The sequence below is a fragment of the Somniosus microcephalus genome, chromosome 2 (genome assembly GCF_052327205.1).
Source record: "Somniosus microcephalus isolate GS21.2 chromosome 2, FLI_Smic_1.0, whole genome shotgun sequence".
Classification (NCBI taxonomy): domain Eukaryota; kingdom Metazoa; phylum Chordata; class Chondrichthyes; order Squaliformes; family Somniosidae; genus Somniosus; species Somniosus microcephalus.
The window spans coordinates 80,496,324-80,511,183 of NC_140988.1; the positions used below are offsets into that span (position 1 = coordinate 80,496,324).

The 14,860-nt window shown below is 43.7% G+C and overlaps 2 protein-coding genes across 13 annotated transcripts in view; one reads left to right on the forward strand and one right to left on the reverse strand.

Annotated features, from left to right (window-relative positions):
* rapgef2b (Rap guanine nucleotide exchange factor 2b) overlaps window positions 1–14,860 on the forward strand; it is a 1,083,630-nt gene that overhangs the window by 940,003 nt on the left and 128,767 nt on the right. The window lies entirely within an intron of this gene.
* Window positions 1–14,860, reverse strand: part of etfdh (electron transfer flavoprotein dehydrogenase) — a 120,841-nt gene that overhangs the window by 58,510 nt on the left and 47,471 nt on the right. For both annotated transcript variants that reach the window (XM_086010688.1, XM_086010686.1), the window contains exons 8-11: window positions 11,267–11,407; window positions 6,261–6,404; window positions 5,160–5,328; window positions 4,740–4,922 (exon numbers count right to left, since the gene is read on the reverse strand). In XM_086010688.1, the coding sequence (XP_085866814.1) occupies window positions 4,740–4,922; window positions 5,160–5,328; window positions 6,261–6,404; window positions 11,267–11,407 (637 nt within the window). The remainder of the gene's footprint in view (window positions 1–4,739; window positions 4,923–5,159; window positions 5,329–6,260; window positions 6,405–11,266; window positions 11,408–14,860) is intronic.

Genomic DNA, 14,860 nt, shown 5'->3' on the forward strand with positions numbered 1-14,860 from the left:
TGAGATCAAGAAACGGCTGAGCGCACAGGATACAGCAAGGGATATGGGCCCCGACAACATCCCAGCTGTCGTGCTGAAGACTTGTGCTCCAGGACTAGCCACGCCTCTAGCCAAGCTGTTCCAGTACAGCTACATCACTGGCACCTACCAGACAATGTGGAACACTGCCCAGGTATGTCCTGTCCATAAAAAGCAGGACAAATCTAATCTAGCCAATTACTGCCCCATCAGTCTACTCTCAATCATCAGTAAAGTGATGGAAGGGGTTGTCGATAGTGCTATCAAGCGGCACTTACTCACCAATAACTTGATCACCGATGCTCAGTTTGAGTTCCGCCAGGACCACTTGGCGCCAGAGCTCATTACAGTCTTGGACCAAACATGGACAAAAGCTGAATTCCTGAGGTGAGGCGAGAGTGATTGCCCTTGACATCCAGGCAGCATTTGACCGAGTGTGACATCAAGGAGCTCTAGTAAAACTGAAGTCAATGGGAATCAGGGGGAAAACTCTCCACTGACTGGAGTCATACCTAGCACAAAAAGAAGATGGTTGTGGTTGTTGGAGGCCAATCATCTCAGCCCAGGACAACACTGCAGGAGCTCCTCAGAGCAGTGTCCTAGGCCCAACCATCTTCAGCTGCTTCATCAATGACCTTCCCTCCATCATAAGGTCAGAAGGGGGGATGTTTGCTGATGATTGCAGTGTTCAGTTCCATTCACAACTCCTCAGACAATGAAAGGATCCATGCCCGCATGCGGCAAGACCTGGATGACATTCAGGCTTGGGCTAATAAGTGGCAAGTAACATTTGCACCACACAAGTGTCAGGCAATGGCTATCTCCAACAAGAGAGAGTCTAACCACCGCCCCTTAGCATTCAATGGCATTACCATCGCCGAATCCCCCATCGTCAACATCCTGGGGATCACCATTGACCAGAAACTTAACTAGACCAGCCTGGGGCTGTGGTGGAAAGCTTTAAGTTCCTTGGAGTCCACATCACGGAAGACCTCTCCTGGTCCCTCAACACCTCCTCTCTGGTGAAGGCGGCCCAGCAGCGCCTATATTTCCTAAGGAGGCTGAAGGGATGTAACCTGTCACCCCTGATCCTCTCTAACTTTTACCGCTGCACTATAGAGAGCATCCTGACAAACTGTATCACAGTATGGTATGGCAGCTGTAGCTACTATGACCGGAAAACCCTGCAGCAGGTAGTCAAAACTGCCCAACGCATTACCGGCACCCGGCTACCGACCATAGAGCACATATACCAGAAACGCTGTTTACGGAGGTCACGGTCCATCATCAAAGACCCTACCCACCCCAGCCACAGTCTGTTCACCCTCCTGCCATCTGGGAGACGCTACAGATGCATACGCACCCGTACGACCAGATTTAGGAACAGCTTCTTTCCCAGGGCTGTCATCCTACTGAACTCCACAAATAAACTCTAAAGCCTGCACATCTGCCAATGCATTTTATTATGGTTATATTTATGTTAATATACTACAAGCCAAATGTATGTTGAATGTTTAAATGTCTCATCCAAATGTACTCTTGGGAGCCGCAAGCCTACATTTCGTTGTACTGCACTTGTGCACTAACAATGACAATAAAAGTTGATTTGATTTTGATTAATACTGTGGCTACAAAAGCAGGTCAGAGGCTGGGTATTCTGCAGCGAATGTCTCACCTCCTGACTCCCCAAAGCCTTTCCACCATCTACAAGGCACAAGTAATGAGTGTGAGGGAATACTCTCCATTTGCCTGGATGACATAAAAAGGCTAGCAGAATTGGCAGATGGAATTTAATAGAGAGAAGTGTGAGGTGATGCATTTTGGCAGAAGGAACAGGGAGAGGCAATGTACACTTAATGGTACAGTTTTAAAGAGTGTGCAGGCACAGAGGGACCTGGGAGTTAATGTGCATAGGTCCCTGAAGGTGGCAGGACATATTGAGAGTGTTTAGCAAAGCATATGGGATCTTGGGCTTCATAAATAGAGGTATTGAGTACAAAAGTAGAGATGTTATGCTGAACCTTTATAAAGCGCTGGTTAGGCCACAACTGGAGTATTGCGTCCAGTTCTGGTCACCACACTTTAGGAAGGATGTGCAGACCCTTGAGAGGGTGCAGAGGAGATTTACCAGAATGGTTCCGGGGATGGGGGAATCTTTGCTCTAATTAAAACAAATCCAGCTTCTCCAACCTGTCCTTGTAGCGAAGGAGGTTGAGGGGTGATTTGATGGAGGTGTATAAGATTATGACGGGTTTGGATAGGTTAGACGGGGAAAGGCTGATCCCACTAGCTGATGGTACAAGGACTAGGGGACACAGATTTAAGGTTTTGGGCAAGAAATACAGGGGGACGTGAGGAAAAGCTTTTTTACGCAGCGAGTGGTGATGACCTGGAACTCACTGCCGACTGAACTGGTGGAGCAGAGACACTCAATGTTTTCAAGGGGAGACTGGATAGGCACTGGAGGGAAATAAACTTGCAGGGCTATGGGGATAGAGCGGGGGAATGGGACTGATTGGAATGCTCTACAGAGAGCAGGCGCGGACTCGATGGGCCAAATGGCCTCCTTCTGTGTCATTATGACTATGACTGCCGCCACAACAACACTCAAGAAGCTCGACACCATCCAGGACAAAGCAGTGTGCTTGATCGGCACCCCCTCCACTACCTTAAACATTCACTCCCTCCGCCACCGGCGTACCGTGGCTGCAGTGTGTACCATCTACAAAATGCACTGCAGCAACTCGACAAGGCTTCTTCAACAGCACCACCCAAACCCGCGATCTCTTCCACCTAGAAGGACAAGAGCAGCAGGCGCATGGGAACAGCACCACCTTCAAGTTCCTCTCCAATTCGCACACCATCCGGACTTGGAAATATATCACCGTTCCTTCATCGCCACTGGGTCAAAATCCTGGAACTCCCTCCCCAACAGCACTGCAGGAGTACCTTCACCACACAGACTGCAGCAGTTCAAGAAGGCAGCTCATCACCATCTCGGGGGTGGGAGGAGAGAAGGTTAGAAACTTTGGGGGGGGGGGGGCGGAGTCAGAAAGAGAGGGGTCAGGAGCTTGGGGTGGGGTGGGCGGGGCGCAGGGAGGAGGTGGTCGGGAACTCGGGGGAAGCACGGAGAGAACAGTGGGGCTGTGGGAAGAACGTGATCCAGGTTCAATTGGGGGGGGGGGGGGGGCGGGGGGGGGCGAAGGAAAGAGAATGGGAGCGAGAACGATGATCCAGATGGGAAGATGGATCGCGTTCTTCCCCCCTGTTAGACATGGATTATGTTGCTCGAACCCCACTCCCTTTATACCTGCACCATGTTCTCCTTCTCCTCCCCCCTAAACCTGGATCACACTCTTGTCTTGACCATGAATGGCAGGGAGTTTATTTCTCAATAAGCCCTGCGTTTGTGTGGCAAGTGACATCATTGGACTGGACGAAATCCGGAAGTCATGATACTGTCACTATTCACTTCGTACCCAATAAACCGGTTAACAATCCGTGACCCACACACAACGCCCCATTAGTCACCGCAGCTCTCACCCAGAGTGTTTAGTTTGACAGAGTGATTTGCGACAGTGTGGGTACTTCCGGTTTTCGGTTGACCCGTGATGTGATCCTTTGCATGAGCCGGACCACTCAATGATGTAAATCTCAGCGCATACTAAAATTTTACAGTTCTGCTAGTGAGGTCACTTGCAATGACACCACCCCCACCTGTTCTCGTTGAATAAAATGCGCCTCACTAAATCAACCTTGCAGCTCAAATTATGTAAAATAGTCAATGCTGTGAATTTGTCAAATTCAGTCTCGGAGAAACAGTTACAAAACCTTGCAACGCCCGTCCATGGGGTCACATTTTCGAAGAGGCCCACAAGTCAACTTGAACATAGCATTGGTGAACAGCTCAGCGGTGTGCAGGTGTTGTCTGAATACACCATTGCTAAATCCTACTATCACGCTGCTGATTCAAAAACAAAACACTGCAGATGCTGGAAATCTGATATAAATTGCTGGAAACACTCAGCAAATCAGGCAGCAATTATGGAAAGAGAAACAGAGTTAACGTTTCACATTCTGATGAAGGTCATCGACCTGAAATGTTAACTCTGCTCCTCTCTCCACAGATACTCCTGACTTGCTGAGCATTTCCAGCATTTTCAGCATTTTATGTTCTATTACTCAACTGACGATTGGGAGGAGGTCGACAGGGCAGGCCGTACATGGCCGTGGGAAAGTTATCTTGCTTTTCTAGGTGACCCTCCACATTAACAGGTAGATGCCACTGTCATGGCTACACTGGAGCAGCTTGGCTTGGGGAGCCAGCCTGTGACAATGCCTGGATCAAATTACACATCTAAACTATTGGGTGTGTCTTGTCCTCCAAGGGGACCGATCAGAAATCTGGTTCAACCCACTTGTGGTGCAAATAAACACAGCCAAATTAAAAGGACTGAAAGCCCCAACCATGTAAGGGTAGTGTGAACTGAATATGTTGTTTAATTCTAATGTTGATTTTCTAGTGTAGAATAAATGATTGGTTTTGATTTTGGTTTATGCCTGAAGTTAGGAAAGAGAGCCCATTAAGTTTGTGTGGTGATAAAAAGGCATTTCCCCAAATTAAAGAATAACACATTGCACCTTTTGTCCCTCCAAATTATCTCTGCACAAATACCCCTGTAGCTCACTGCATGTTAAGTTCTGACACATTGCTAAATCACCTTTGTGTTTCAGTGTCCAGGGCTCAAATCCTCGAAATAGCCAGTAAAATATTCCAGTATAAATCATTCCACCATAAATACCAAATAGCCCATGGCAAGAGGGTCGGATATTCCTCACAGAATAAAGTTCCTTCCAAATCCAGGAGTTTCTTATGTCCACATCATACTCTGGTACGTGAAGGCCTAAGTTGAGGAGAAAAAATGATTTCAATTTCAGAAAAGGAAAAAATTAAAAAATCTTTTGATGAATTGAGCAAAAATAAACTAATGAGTTGAAGGGTTGTCAACAAAAAGTTAAAATCTATTTAATTAAAAAAAAATCAAAATCAAAAATCGACATGTTATATGTCCCTTGTGTGCCACTTATATTGTGAGGAGGGGTTTTAAGGAAATTTGAATCAAAGACTATTAGATCCGTACCTCGAGTCACAGGCTGGCGATTATCTTCAAATAGTTTCTTAAAGATGGCCTCTGCAGCAATTATGCCACTCTTCATAGCAGTATGTGTTCCTTTAATTTTAGGGACATTCAGCAATCCTGGGCTGCAACCAATCAGCATTCCTCCAGGGAAGGAGAGTCTAGGTATAGACTGTGGAACAATATTGCTTCAGTCACTAATTTCCCCCCAAATATATTAACATAATCCATACAGATCAGAAACGTTATTCCACTATCAATAAATTTTCTAAAATACTGACAACCAACATGATCCAATGTATCAACATTACAAAAGGGAAATAATGTTAAGAGGCAAGCTGTGGCTCAGTGGGTAGCACTCTCGCTCCAGAGACTTGAGCACAAAAATCTAGGCTGACACTCCAGGAGTACTACACTGTCAGAAGAGCTGTCTTTCAGAGAAGACGTTAAACTGAGGCCCCGTCTGCTCTCTCAGGTGGATGTAAAAGATCCCATGGCACTATTTCGAAGAGCAGGGCAGTTATCCCCGGTGTCCTGGCCAATATTTATCGTTCAATCAACAGAACAAAACAGATTATCTCGTCATTATCACATTACTGTTTGTGGGAGCTTGCTGTGCACAAAATGGCTGCTGCATTTCCTATGTTACAAGTGGCTACACTTCAAAAGTACTTAATTGGCTGTAAAGCGCTTTGGGACGTCCTGAAGTCATGAAAGCCGTTATATAAATGCAAGCCTTTCTTTCTATCATCGTCAGAAGCTTTTAATATATTCAAAATACTTATTTTCAGAGTTCTACTTTAACCTTCTCCACTATAATGGAGCTTGAGCTGTAACTATTTTCCATGGGCTGGTGGTGGGTGGGGAAGGAGAAAACAGACCAGGGAGAGAGTTTGTAATAGCTTATAATGATTTGGCTATGATTTTATTTTCTCACTTCTGTGTTGATGTCACTTATTTTAATTGGAGCGAGAGGCGCAAGGATTACCTCACTGTGCTGCTAGCAATAATGAAGGCCAATCTCACCAGAAAAGTATCTACATAATGTAAGTTAATATTACACATAATGCAGATACTAGAATGGCACAGCATATTTTACAATACCTGCAAACCACCCTCATTTAAGGCGCGGGCTCCGTAGGCAATCCTTTTTCCACCTTCTAAGGTTGGTGCTACTGAAGAATGGTGCTTCCATCTCTGGAATTCTTTAAAAGGGTTCAGATACGGATTTTGATAATCCAAACCCACCTATAGAGCAAAACAAACAAACACCAAATATAAACTCCCATATCCTAATCTTTGATAAATGAAAAATTCAAATGTAAATAGGAACCAGAAAATAATTCATTTTGAACAGCTGAATGTACTGACAGTGTTACAGGGGACAGTGAAATAAATGTAACTATCTGAGGTGATCTGTTTATTCTATACGCTTTTTGGAATAAGCACTGGTTTTTCTATTTGGTACAAGTAAATGATGCAAGTCTCATCAGAAAATGATTATTTCACACATATAAATGATACATTTCAATTCTTCCTTGTGTGAAATTATTTCTTCTCCGAGCTGTGAATTTAGCATTTATACCCATAAGAATAAACACAAGTCACACTTCTGTGAACAGGATCGGTTCAAAGGGAACATGCTCATAGATCTGAAAGTCTCCACCTTTTTCAAATAACATTTTATAATTAACCAAATATCAGTTTCTATCTATCCTACTTTTCCAACATACACACCACCAGGCAACTGGGCAACAACTATTTATCACACTATCCTTTCAACTATGTTAAATCAGATTGTACAGGTGTGCAGATGATGCCACCAAAGGGCAGCATGTAGATGAGGAAGAGGAGGGAGCAAAGGATAGATCCTTGGGGAAGTCTGGAGATAATGGTGCAGTGGTGGGAAGAGAACCCATTGCTAGAGATGCTTTGGCTACGATCGGATAGATAAGAGCGGAAACAAGGGAGGACAAACAGAGCTGGAAAACAGAGGAAAGCCATTGGAGTAGGATGGTGTGGTCGACTGTTTCAAAGACTGCAGCCAGTCACAGATGATGTCAATTGTGATTTTAATTATGGCCGTTTCAGTGCTGTGGCAGGGATGGAAGCCTGATCGGAGAGATTCAAACATGCAGTTATGGAAATAAAGGCTTGGATTGAGAGGAAACATGTTCAAATACTTTTGGGGGCCAGGAAGGGAAGTTGGGTAGTCAGAAGTTTAGTGGGAATGGGGTCAGGGAACAGGAAGGGGAGGTTTGGCTTGGTGAGCAAGGGGAAAGAGGGAAGCAGAAGAAGCAGCTAAATGGGTGGTCTCAACATTAGTGAGAAAGAAGTTCATGAGCTCCTCACACTTGTTGGAAGAAAGGTGGAGAAGGCAGGGGAGAGGGGTTTAAGGAGATCGTTGGTAGTGGAAAAAAGAAGCTTGGGGTTATATTTATTCTGGAGTAGTGGGCGGCCCGATAGCACTTGATGTAGTCCAGCCAGATTTGATGATGGATGGTTAAACTAGCTGTGCGCCAGATACACTTAAGATTGCGCACCTTGGACTTCAAGGAGTGAAGATGGGGGCCATACTAGGAGGATAGACCAGGATGGAAGAGTGTAAAAGATTTTTCTGGGGACAAGGGCATCAAAAGATGGATGTGAGGGAGCGATTGAGCGAATTGATGGCTGCAGAAGTAATGGGGCAAATGGAGTCCCAACAGCTAGACAGTTGGGACATGGTGGAGAGCTTTTTCCAGGGACGGACACAGAAGGAAGGAGGTGGAGTTGGAAGGGGATGGAGGGCCGAGAGATAGGAGGAAGTGGTCAGAGATGGCCTTGTCTGTGATGAGACCATGGGAGTAGAGAGGACACGGGAGATGGCAAGGTTGAGGGAGTGCCTGTGAATATGGGTAAGAGAATTTATATGGCGGGAAAGAAGGTCAATGAATTCAGAGGAGAAATGGCAAAGGGAGGTGAGCAACAGATTCAAATCACTGATGAGTCGTCGTTCAGTTCAGAGACTGAGGGAGGAAAGGAGGGAGGATATCTTGGGGTGGGGCTTGAGGGGTGATAAACAACAAGGATTTTAAAAGGAGAAGTGAGAGGGTTGGAACAAAATAAGGTGCTTGAAGGAAGAGAAAGTATCAGAGGAATAGGGGCAGAGATCAAGGTGTGATTTGGTCATAAAGGGCCACATCACCACTGCACTGTGAAGCAGATGGTGGGAACTATAACCAGGCAGGGAGGTTTCAGTAAGGAGCAAGATGTTGCCAACTGTGAGCTACATTTCAGTCAAAGCCAGGATATCAATCCAATCATCCACAGTAAGGTCACGGTTGGCAAGGGCCTTGTTTGCAAGTGAACGCACATTCTGGAGGGAAATGTGGCGCGGATGAGGATTGTTGGTCTGCTAGCAGAGTCTAAGGCAGGAGTGGCAGATGAGATGATTGGGACAGGGAGGAGGTTGATGAAGTTAGCTCCCAATGGGCACAAAGGTTGATAAGAGGATAAACAGTTTGGGTTGCTGCTCTTAAGGGGGCAACGGGTGCCTATACAGGCCCTTCAAAGAATGCCGAGAGAGGCACAGAGGATAGCTGTGGGCTTATCCAAGGGGGATTCAAGCCTGGAATGTCAGTCGGGGAGTAGGAAGGCAGAGAGTGGTGATAGGTTGGGATTGGGGGGGAAAGCGCGGTGGAACAAAATATCCATGAGGGGGAGAAAAAGTGAAAGTTGCCATGACTTGGTGACAGGAAGGGGAAGAGATAGGAAAGAAATGCCAGAAATGGGCCAAGAGGCCAAAAAAAAGAGATAAAAGTAATGGGCTTGATTCCGGCGCATCAGTCAAAATAGCAATGCAAAATGACCAAAGAAGTAATTCGAGTTACTAGTAATGACAGAGATTAGAAGTGACCTGATAGTAAACCGAGGACCTTATCCCTTAATGCAAGCACACTGTATTGAGTGGTTCAATAGAAATTTTAGTCACCAATAGACTAAGAAAGTTAAGACAGTACACTAGGCCCAGATGGACTCCATGTAAGGATACTTAAAGAATTGGATAGCAAAATCAATCATGTCCAAAATCATCAACAATGGGAGTAGTGCCCAAGAATTGGAAAGATGTTAATACAACAATCATTAAAAAAAGACATAGGGACAGTCCAGCAAACAAAGACCAGTGAGCCCAATATCTGTTTTGGGTCAAGTATTATTAAGACATTCTGAAAGAGGGAATAACAAAACACCTGGCTAGGTATGGTACAGTACCATGAAAGACAGTCAGCATGGACTTATGGGAGGAGAGTTCATCAGGGAAAAGATAGACCCCGTTGACAAAAAAAAAAAATTGTGAATGCAATATATTTAGATTTCAAAGAGCCTTTTTATACCATGCCACACAAGAAGGCATGGGATAGGAGGTAAAATTGGTTAAGGCAGCTTCAATGACATGGCAAAGGATCACAAACAGAATACTGCATGTTAACTAAGTTCAAAGGGATTGAGATAGCTTGGAAAGATGGGCTGTTGAGTGACAAGTAATATTTTATATAAATAAATAGGTGATAAGACTAGGGAAGGGAGTATGAACTAAATGGCTCTGGGCTACAAGATACAACACAAGAGATGGATCTAGAAGTGTTAGTGGTTATCTCAGCATCAGGGAAGCTAATTGGATCAGAGGATGTATAATCAACAGGATAGAGCATAATTCCCAGGAGAAGGCATTGGTACTGTTATATCTTCAGTACGGTATATAGTTTTGGTTGCCATACTGGAGCAAGGATATCCAGGCATTAGAGGCACTGCAGAAACCCAAACTGAAAACCAAACAGATACCTAGCTTAAGGCATCATAGCCAACAGGAGAGGTTGAAGAACCTGGAATTATTTACTCTGGAATCAAAAGGCTCAGGGGAGATTTATTCCAGTATTCAATATTCTTAAGGGAATAGATGTTTTGAACTCTACGATATTTTTGATATTGCCACAAACTTTAGAATCAAGGACATGGGCTTGAGCTTAGAAGAGGGTAGATGCATAGACAGTTTAGATTTAATTACTTTATCCGGAGGGTGGTGAATGTGTGGAATGGAATTCATTTTTGGGACTGGCCAGATGGACTGCTGTGATTTTATATTTTCAGAAACCAGTATACTTCAGTAATCCAATTAACAATAACAACTTGCATTTATATAGCGCCTTTAACGTAGTAAAAACGTCCCAAGGCACTTCACAGGATCGTAATCAAACTAAATTCGACACCCAGCCATATAAGGAGATAATAGGACAGGTGATCAAAAGCTTGGTCAAAGAGGTAGGTTTTAAGGAATGTCTTAAGGAGAGGGGTAGAGAGATGATATGGCTTAGGGAAGGTATCTCGGAGGTTAGAGCCTAGGCAGCTGAAGGCAGAGACACCAATGGTGGAGCGATGAAAATCGGGGATGCGCAAGAGGCCAGAATTGGAGGGGGTGCAGAGATCTCTGAGGGTTGTAGGGCTGGAGGAGTTTAGAGCTGGGCAGGGGTGGAGGGGGTGGGGTAAGCAGTGAAGCCATGGAGGGATTTGAAAGCAAGGGTGAGAATTTTAAATTCAAGGCATTGCTGGACCAGGAGCCAATGTAGGTCAGCGAGCACAAGGGTGATGGGTGAATGGTGCGAGTTAGGATGCGGGCAACAGAGTTTTGGATGAGCTCAAGTTTATGGAGGATGCAAGGTGGGAGGCCAGCCAGGAGAGCTCTGGAATAGTCAAGTCTAAAAGTAACAAAGGCTGGATGAGGGTTTCAGCAGCAGATGATCTGAGGCAGGGGCAGTGACGGGCGATGTTAGAGGTGGAGGTGGTCTTGGTAATGGACAATGTGAGGTTGGAAGCTTAGGGCCAAATAGGATGGCACGGTTAAAACCAAATGCTCCATAAATGACTAAACCCTATTCTATTTACTTACACTTACTTGCAGAATGATCCCACAATGTCAATTTTATTCAGAAAAAAATAGGGAAGGAAAACCATTAATGATAAGAAAATAAGACTAGCTTCATTTAAACTTTTATTCAACTTACCCAGTAAGTAAACCACCTTACAACTGACAACTACAATTATAGAAGTATCACAGTAATTAATATACTTACCACAATGCCCAAAGCCACCATCGGTTCCCCCTCATTTAAGTGATATAGGAATGTCCCACCATATGTATGTCTATCCAGAGGCCACCCCACACTGTGTTCCACTCTGCCAGGTTTCCACTTATTTTCGTCAATAACCCAAATCTGCCAGTAAAATGAAAGTCAGAAATACATATTACAATTTAAAGATTTACTATTACCACGATAAACACTTCTGCTGGGAGGCAAGACTTTATGCAATAAAATAGAGACAGACCGAAAGGAAGAATACTGTAAAAATACACGTTTGAAATGAACATACATGGAATTAACATGGTACAACTTAATTAAAATTTCTATCAAACTGAATATCTCATCTGCTCTTAGAATAATTCCACTTGTTGTGGTACTGAGCCATATGGACCAAGAGGAAACCTAGGTTCAATCTTGGCTAAATCAGCTAATCAAGGTGCTACAATTGACTTCTGGACCCCTGCAGTGGGTCAAAAGTGGATGGAATTATATTCAAATACAGGAATTGAGAGAACAATATTTAAATTTGATGATGATACCAAAATGGAGGTATGGCAATTTGTGATTAGGATTGTGAAAAATTGCAGGAAGACATAGATAGACCAGCATGCTGGGAAGACAGGTGGCAGATGTAGCTCAAGGTAGAAAAATGTGAAGTAAAGTAAGCATGGAGAAAGTGAATACAGATACATTGGCTATTAAAGGTGGCAGCACAAGTAGATAGGCTATAAAAAGATGCATTTGGAATCCTTGGTTTTGTAGCCATAGACTTAGAATACAAAAGCAAAAAGAAGTAATGTTGAATTTGTGCAAGACTTTAGTTAGTCCACAGTTGGAATATTGTACAGTTTTGGAAGCCCCATTATAGGAAGGATATAATACTAATAGAAAAGGTGCTGCATAGATTCACTAGGATGTTACTAGGAGCGATGGGTTATAGTTAGGAAGAGAAACTGGAGGAATAAGGGCTGTTTTTGCAAAAACTGAGAAGGTTAAAATACTTGGCAGAGGTCTCCAAAATTGTGAAGGGCGATGATAAAGGTGAATAGTAACAGACTGTATTGCCAGCCTGTGGAAACAATAACGAGAAGAAAGAAATCTAAGATAAATCACAAAAAGAATGAAAGCAAGGTTAGAAAAAAAATTCTGTACACCGAGGGTGGTTAGAATATGCCATTCTTTTTCACAAACTGTTGTTGAAGCAGAGTCTATGGCCCCGATATTTACTGGGGCGGGCTTTCTGAGCAGGGGGAGGAGATTTGGTCAGGAAACCCAGAAGTCCGCACGCTGTGCAGCCTGCGTCTTTTTCATTCCAGGTGGGCAATAAATGCTGGCCTTGCCAGCGACGTCCAGATCCCATGAATGAATTTAAAAAAAAGAGGTTCCCCGCTCGGAAGCCAGCATGATTGACAGGCTTGGCTCCCCAGTCAGGCGGGGAACACTCTGGAGGAGCAGGTAGGGAGTCTGCAGCTGAGTTCGTAGTAGCATTGGGGGGTGGGGATGGGGACAATCCCCGATCTGGGGATTGGACCCAATCCCTGATCCCAGGGATGGAGTCCGATGCGGGGCAGGAAAGTTTGGTGGGCTGGGAGGAAACACTCCTGCAGTGTTGTAAAGGCACTTGCCTTTTTCACGAAGCAGACCTCGCCTCCCTTTAGCTGCCAGGTTTCCAGAGGCCCAGGAAACCCAGCCGACCAGGGTTAAGTCTGGAAGATAGATTAAATCTGAGGCAGGCAGCCTCATTGTAATATTTAAATGACCAATCCGGCTCCTGGGAGAGGGTCAGTTGCCTGCCCCCCATCCTGCCTCCGTTAAAACCGGAAGTGGGCGGGTTGGAGTAGGGTTTGCGATTTTTTTAATTTTTGCTTTCTCAATCGACCCAAACCCACTTTTTTTGAGGTTAAAAATCACCCCATGACTTCTTTTTAAAAAAGAATGAGTTCCTTAAAAAAAGGAATATTAATTGGGGAGGGAGCAGAAGAATGGGATTTGACTAGGTGGTTCATGTGGATAAAACACTAGCACAGGCTTGCCAAAGATACATTTATGGGGAAGCTAGCTAAGCACATGGGGGAGAAAGGAATAGGATATGCGGTTAGGGTTAGATGAAGAAGGGTGGGAGGAGGCTCGTGTGGAGCATAAACACTGGCAGAGACCAGTTGGGCTGAATGACCTGTTTCTGTGCTGTAGTCTCTATGTAACTGTGTAAAAGACCAGCTTCTATGCTGTAACATTATGAATTTACATCTCTGAAAAAGATACCACTTACATGCACATTGCTGATGCACTACCAGAATTTGCCATTATATATGCTGTTGCTTGGACAAGTGATTTATTATCACTCCAATCAGCATTTTTAATTTTAAAAGACAATTTCACTGTTTTGGTGGTGAAAAGTCCTGGAGGCAAAGATAAACTGGTTATACATCTCATTGCTGTTTATGGCCTACTGCTATACACAAAATGGCTGTCACATTCAGCTATATAACAATGGCTGCATTTTTAAAAAGACAATTCACTGTATTTAAAGCACTTTGGGATGTTTGCAAGACATAAGACATTACATAAATGCAACTTTGTTCATTTTTTATGCAAAGTAGCAATACTCTGCAGGCAAATTGCATCATGTGGCAAATACAAAGTTTGCAAAATGTCAGATTGTGCCATATCATTTAGCCCATTTATTGACCACAGAACAGGTTTTTAATGAATTAATATACTGTGGAATGGATTTATTTTGGTTTTACACATGCATCGTTAGTGCATTACCTGTAACAAAGCATTACTACTCTAGGTAACATGCTAAATTTCAAATTTTGTTCATTTGAAAGACCAATAAATAAAATTGAAATGGCAAAATGCTTTAAAAAGGTAAAGACTGCTCCAAAGATAAATTGTTATAAACTATTTGTATATCTTCTATTGGAGAAGGGATATTTTAATAGGTGTAGGCCCAAAAACTGCTTTGGAAGACTTGCCATGTTGAATCTCTCAATTGGAAGGGCTGCATGGATAATGTATCTAAACTCCCATCTGCTGTCACTTATGAATAATGCTCAACTCTCATGCTTCAAAAATGTCTAAAACCCACAATCAGACTGAGTGCGAGTCATCAAAGAGTGCTGAGAGTTTGGGTAAGTGTGAGAGTTCTTTAATTGTTATTTCTCTTTAAATCATTCTTGATAAGATTACTTAAGCAGTTTAAGTAAAGGGGAAAAGTTAAATATTTGGGATTCTGTTGGTTTAAGAAGAGTAAAACAAGGTTACACTGCAGTCGGAGTAAATTGGCACAGCAGGCAGTGGAAACCAGTTTTCTAACCAATCAGCAGAGGTGACTCATTTGGCTGTAAATAAACAAACAGTATAAAAAGACCAGTCCTAGTGCGAGCAAGCCCCGAGTGCGAGTCATCAAAGAGTGCTGAGAGTTTGGGTAAGTGTGAGTTAGGGTAAGTGGGGTGTTAGGTGCTCTTTTCAAACTTTAACTCTGTGGGTTGTAGTTAATAAGGCCTTTCTGGTGCAGAGTGACTGTTGGTAAACCATTTAACTGGTGTAACTAGAGGGATTGATTTAATTTAAATCCAATTA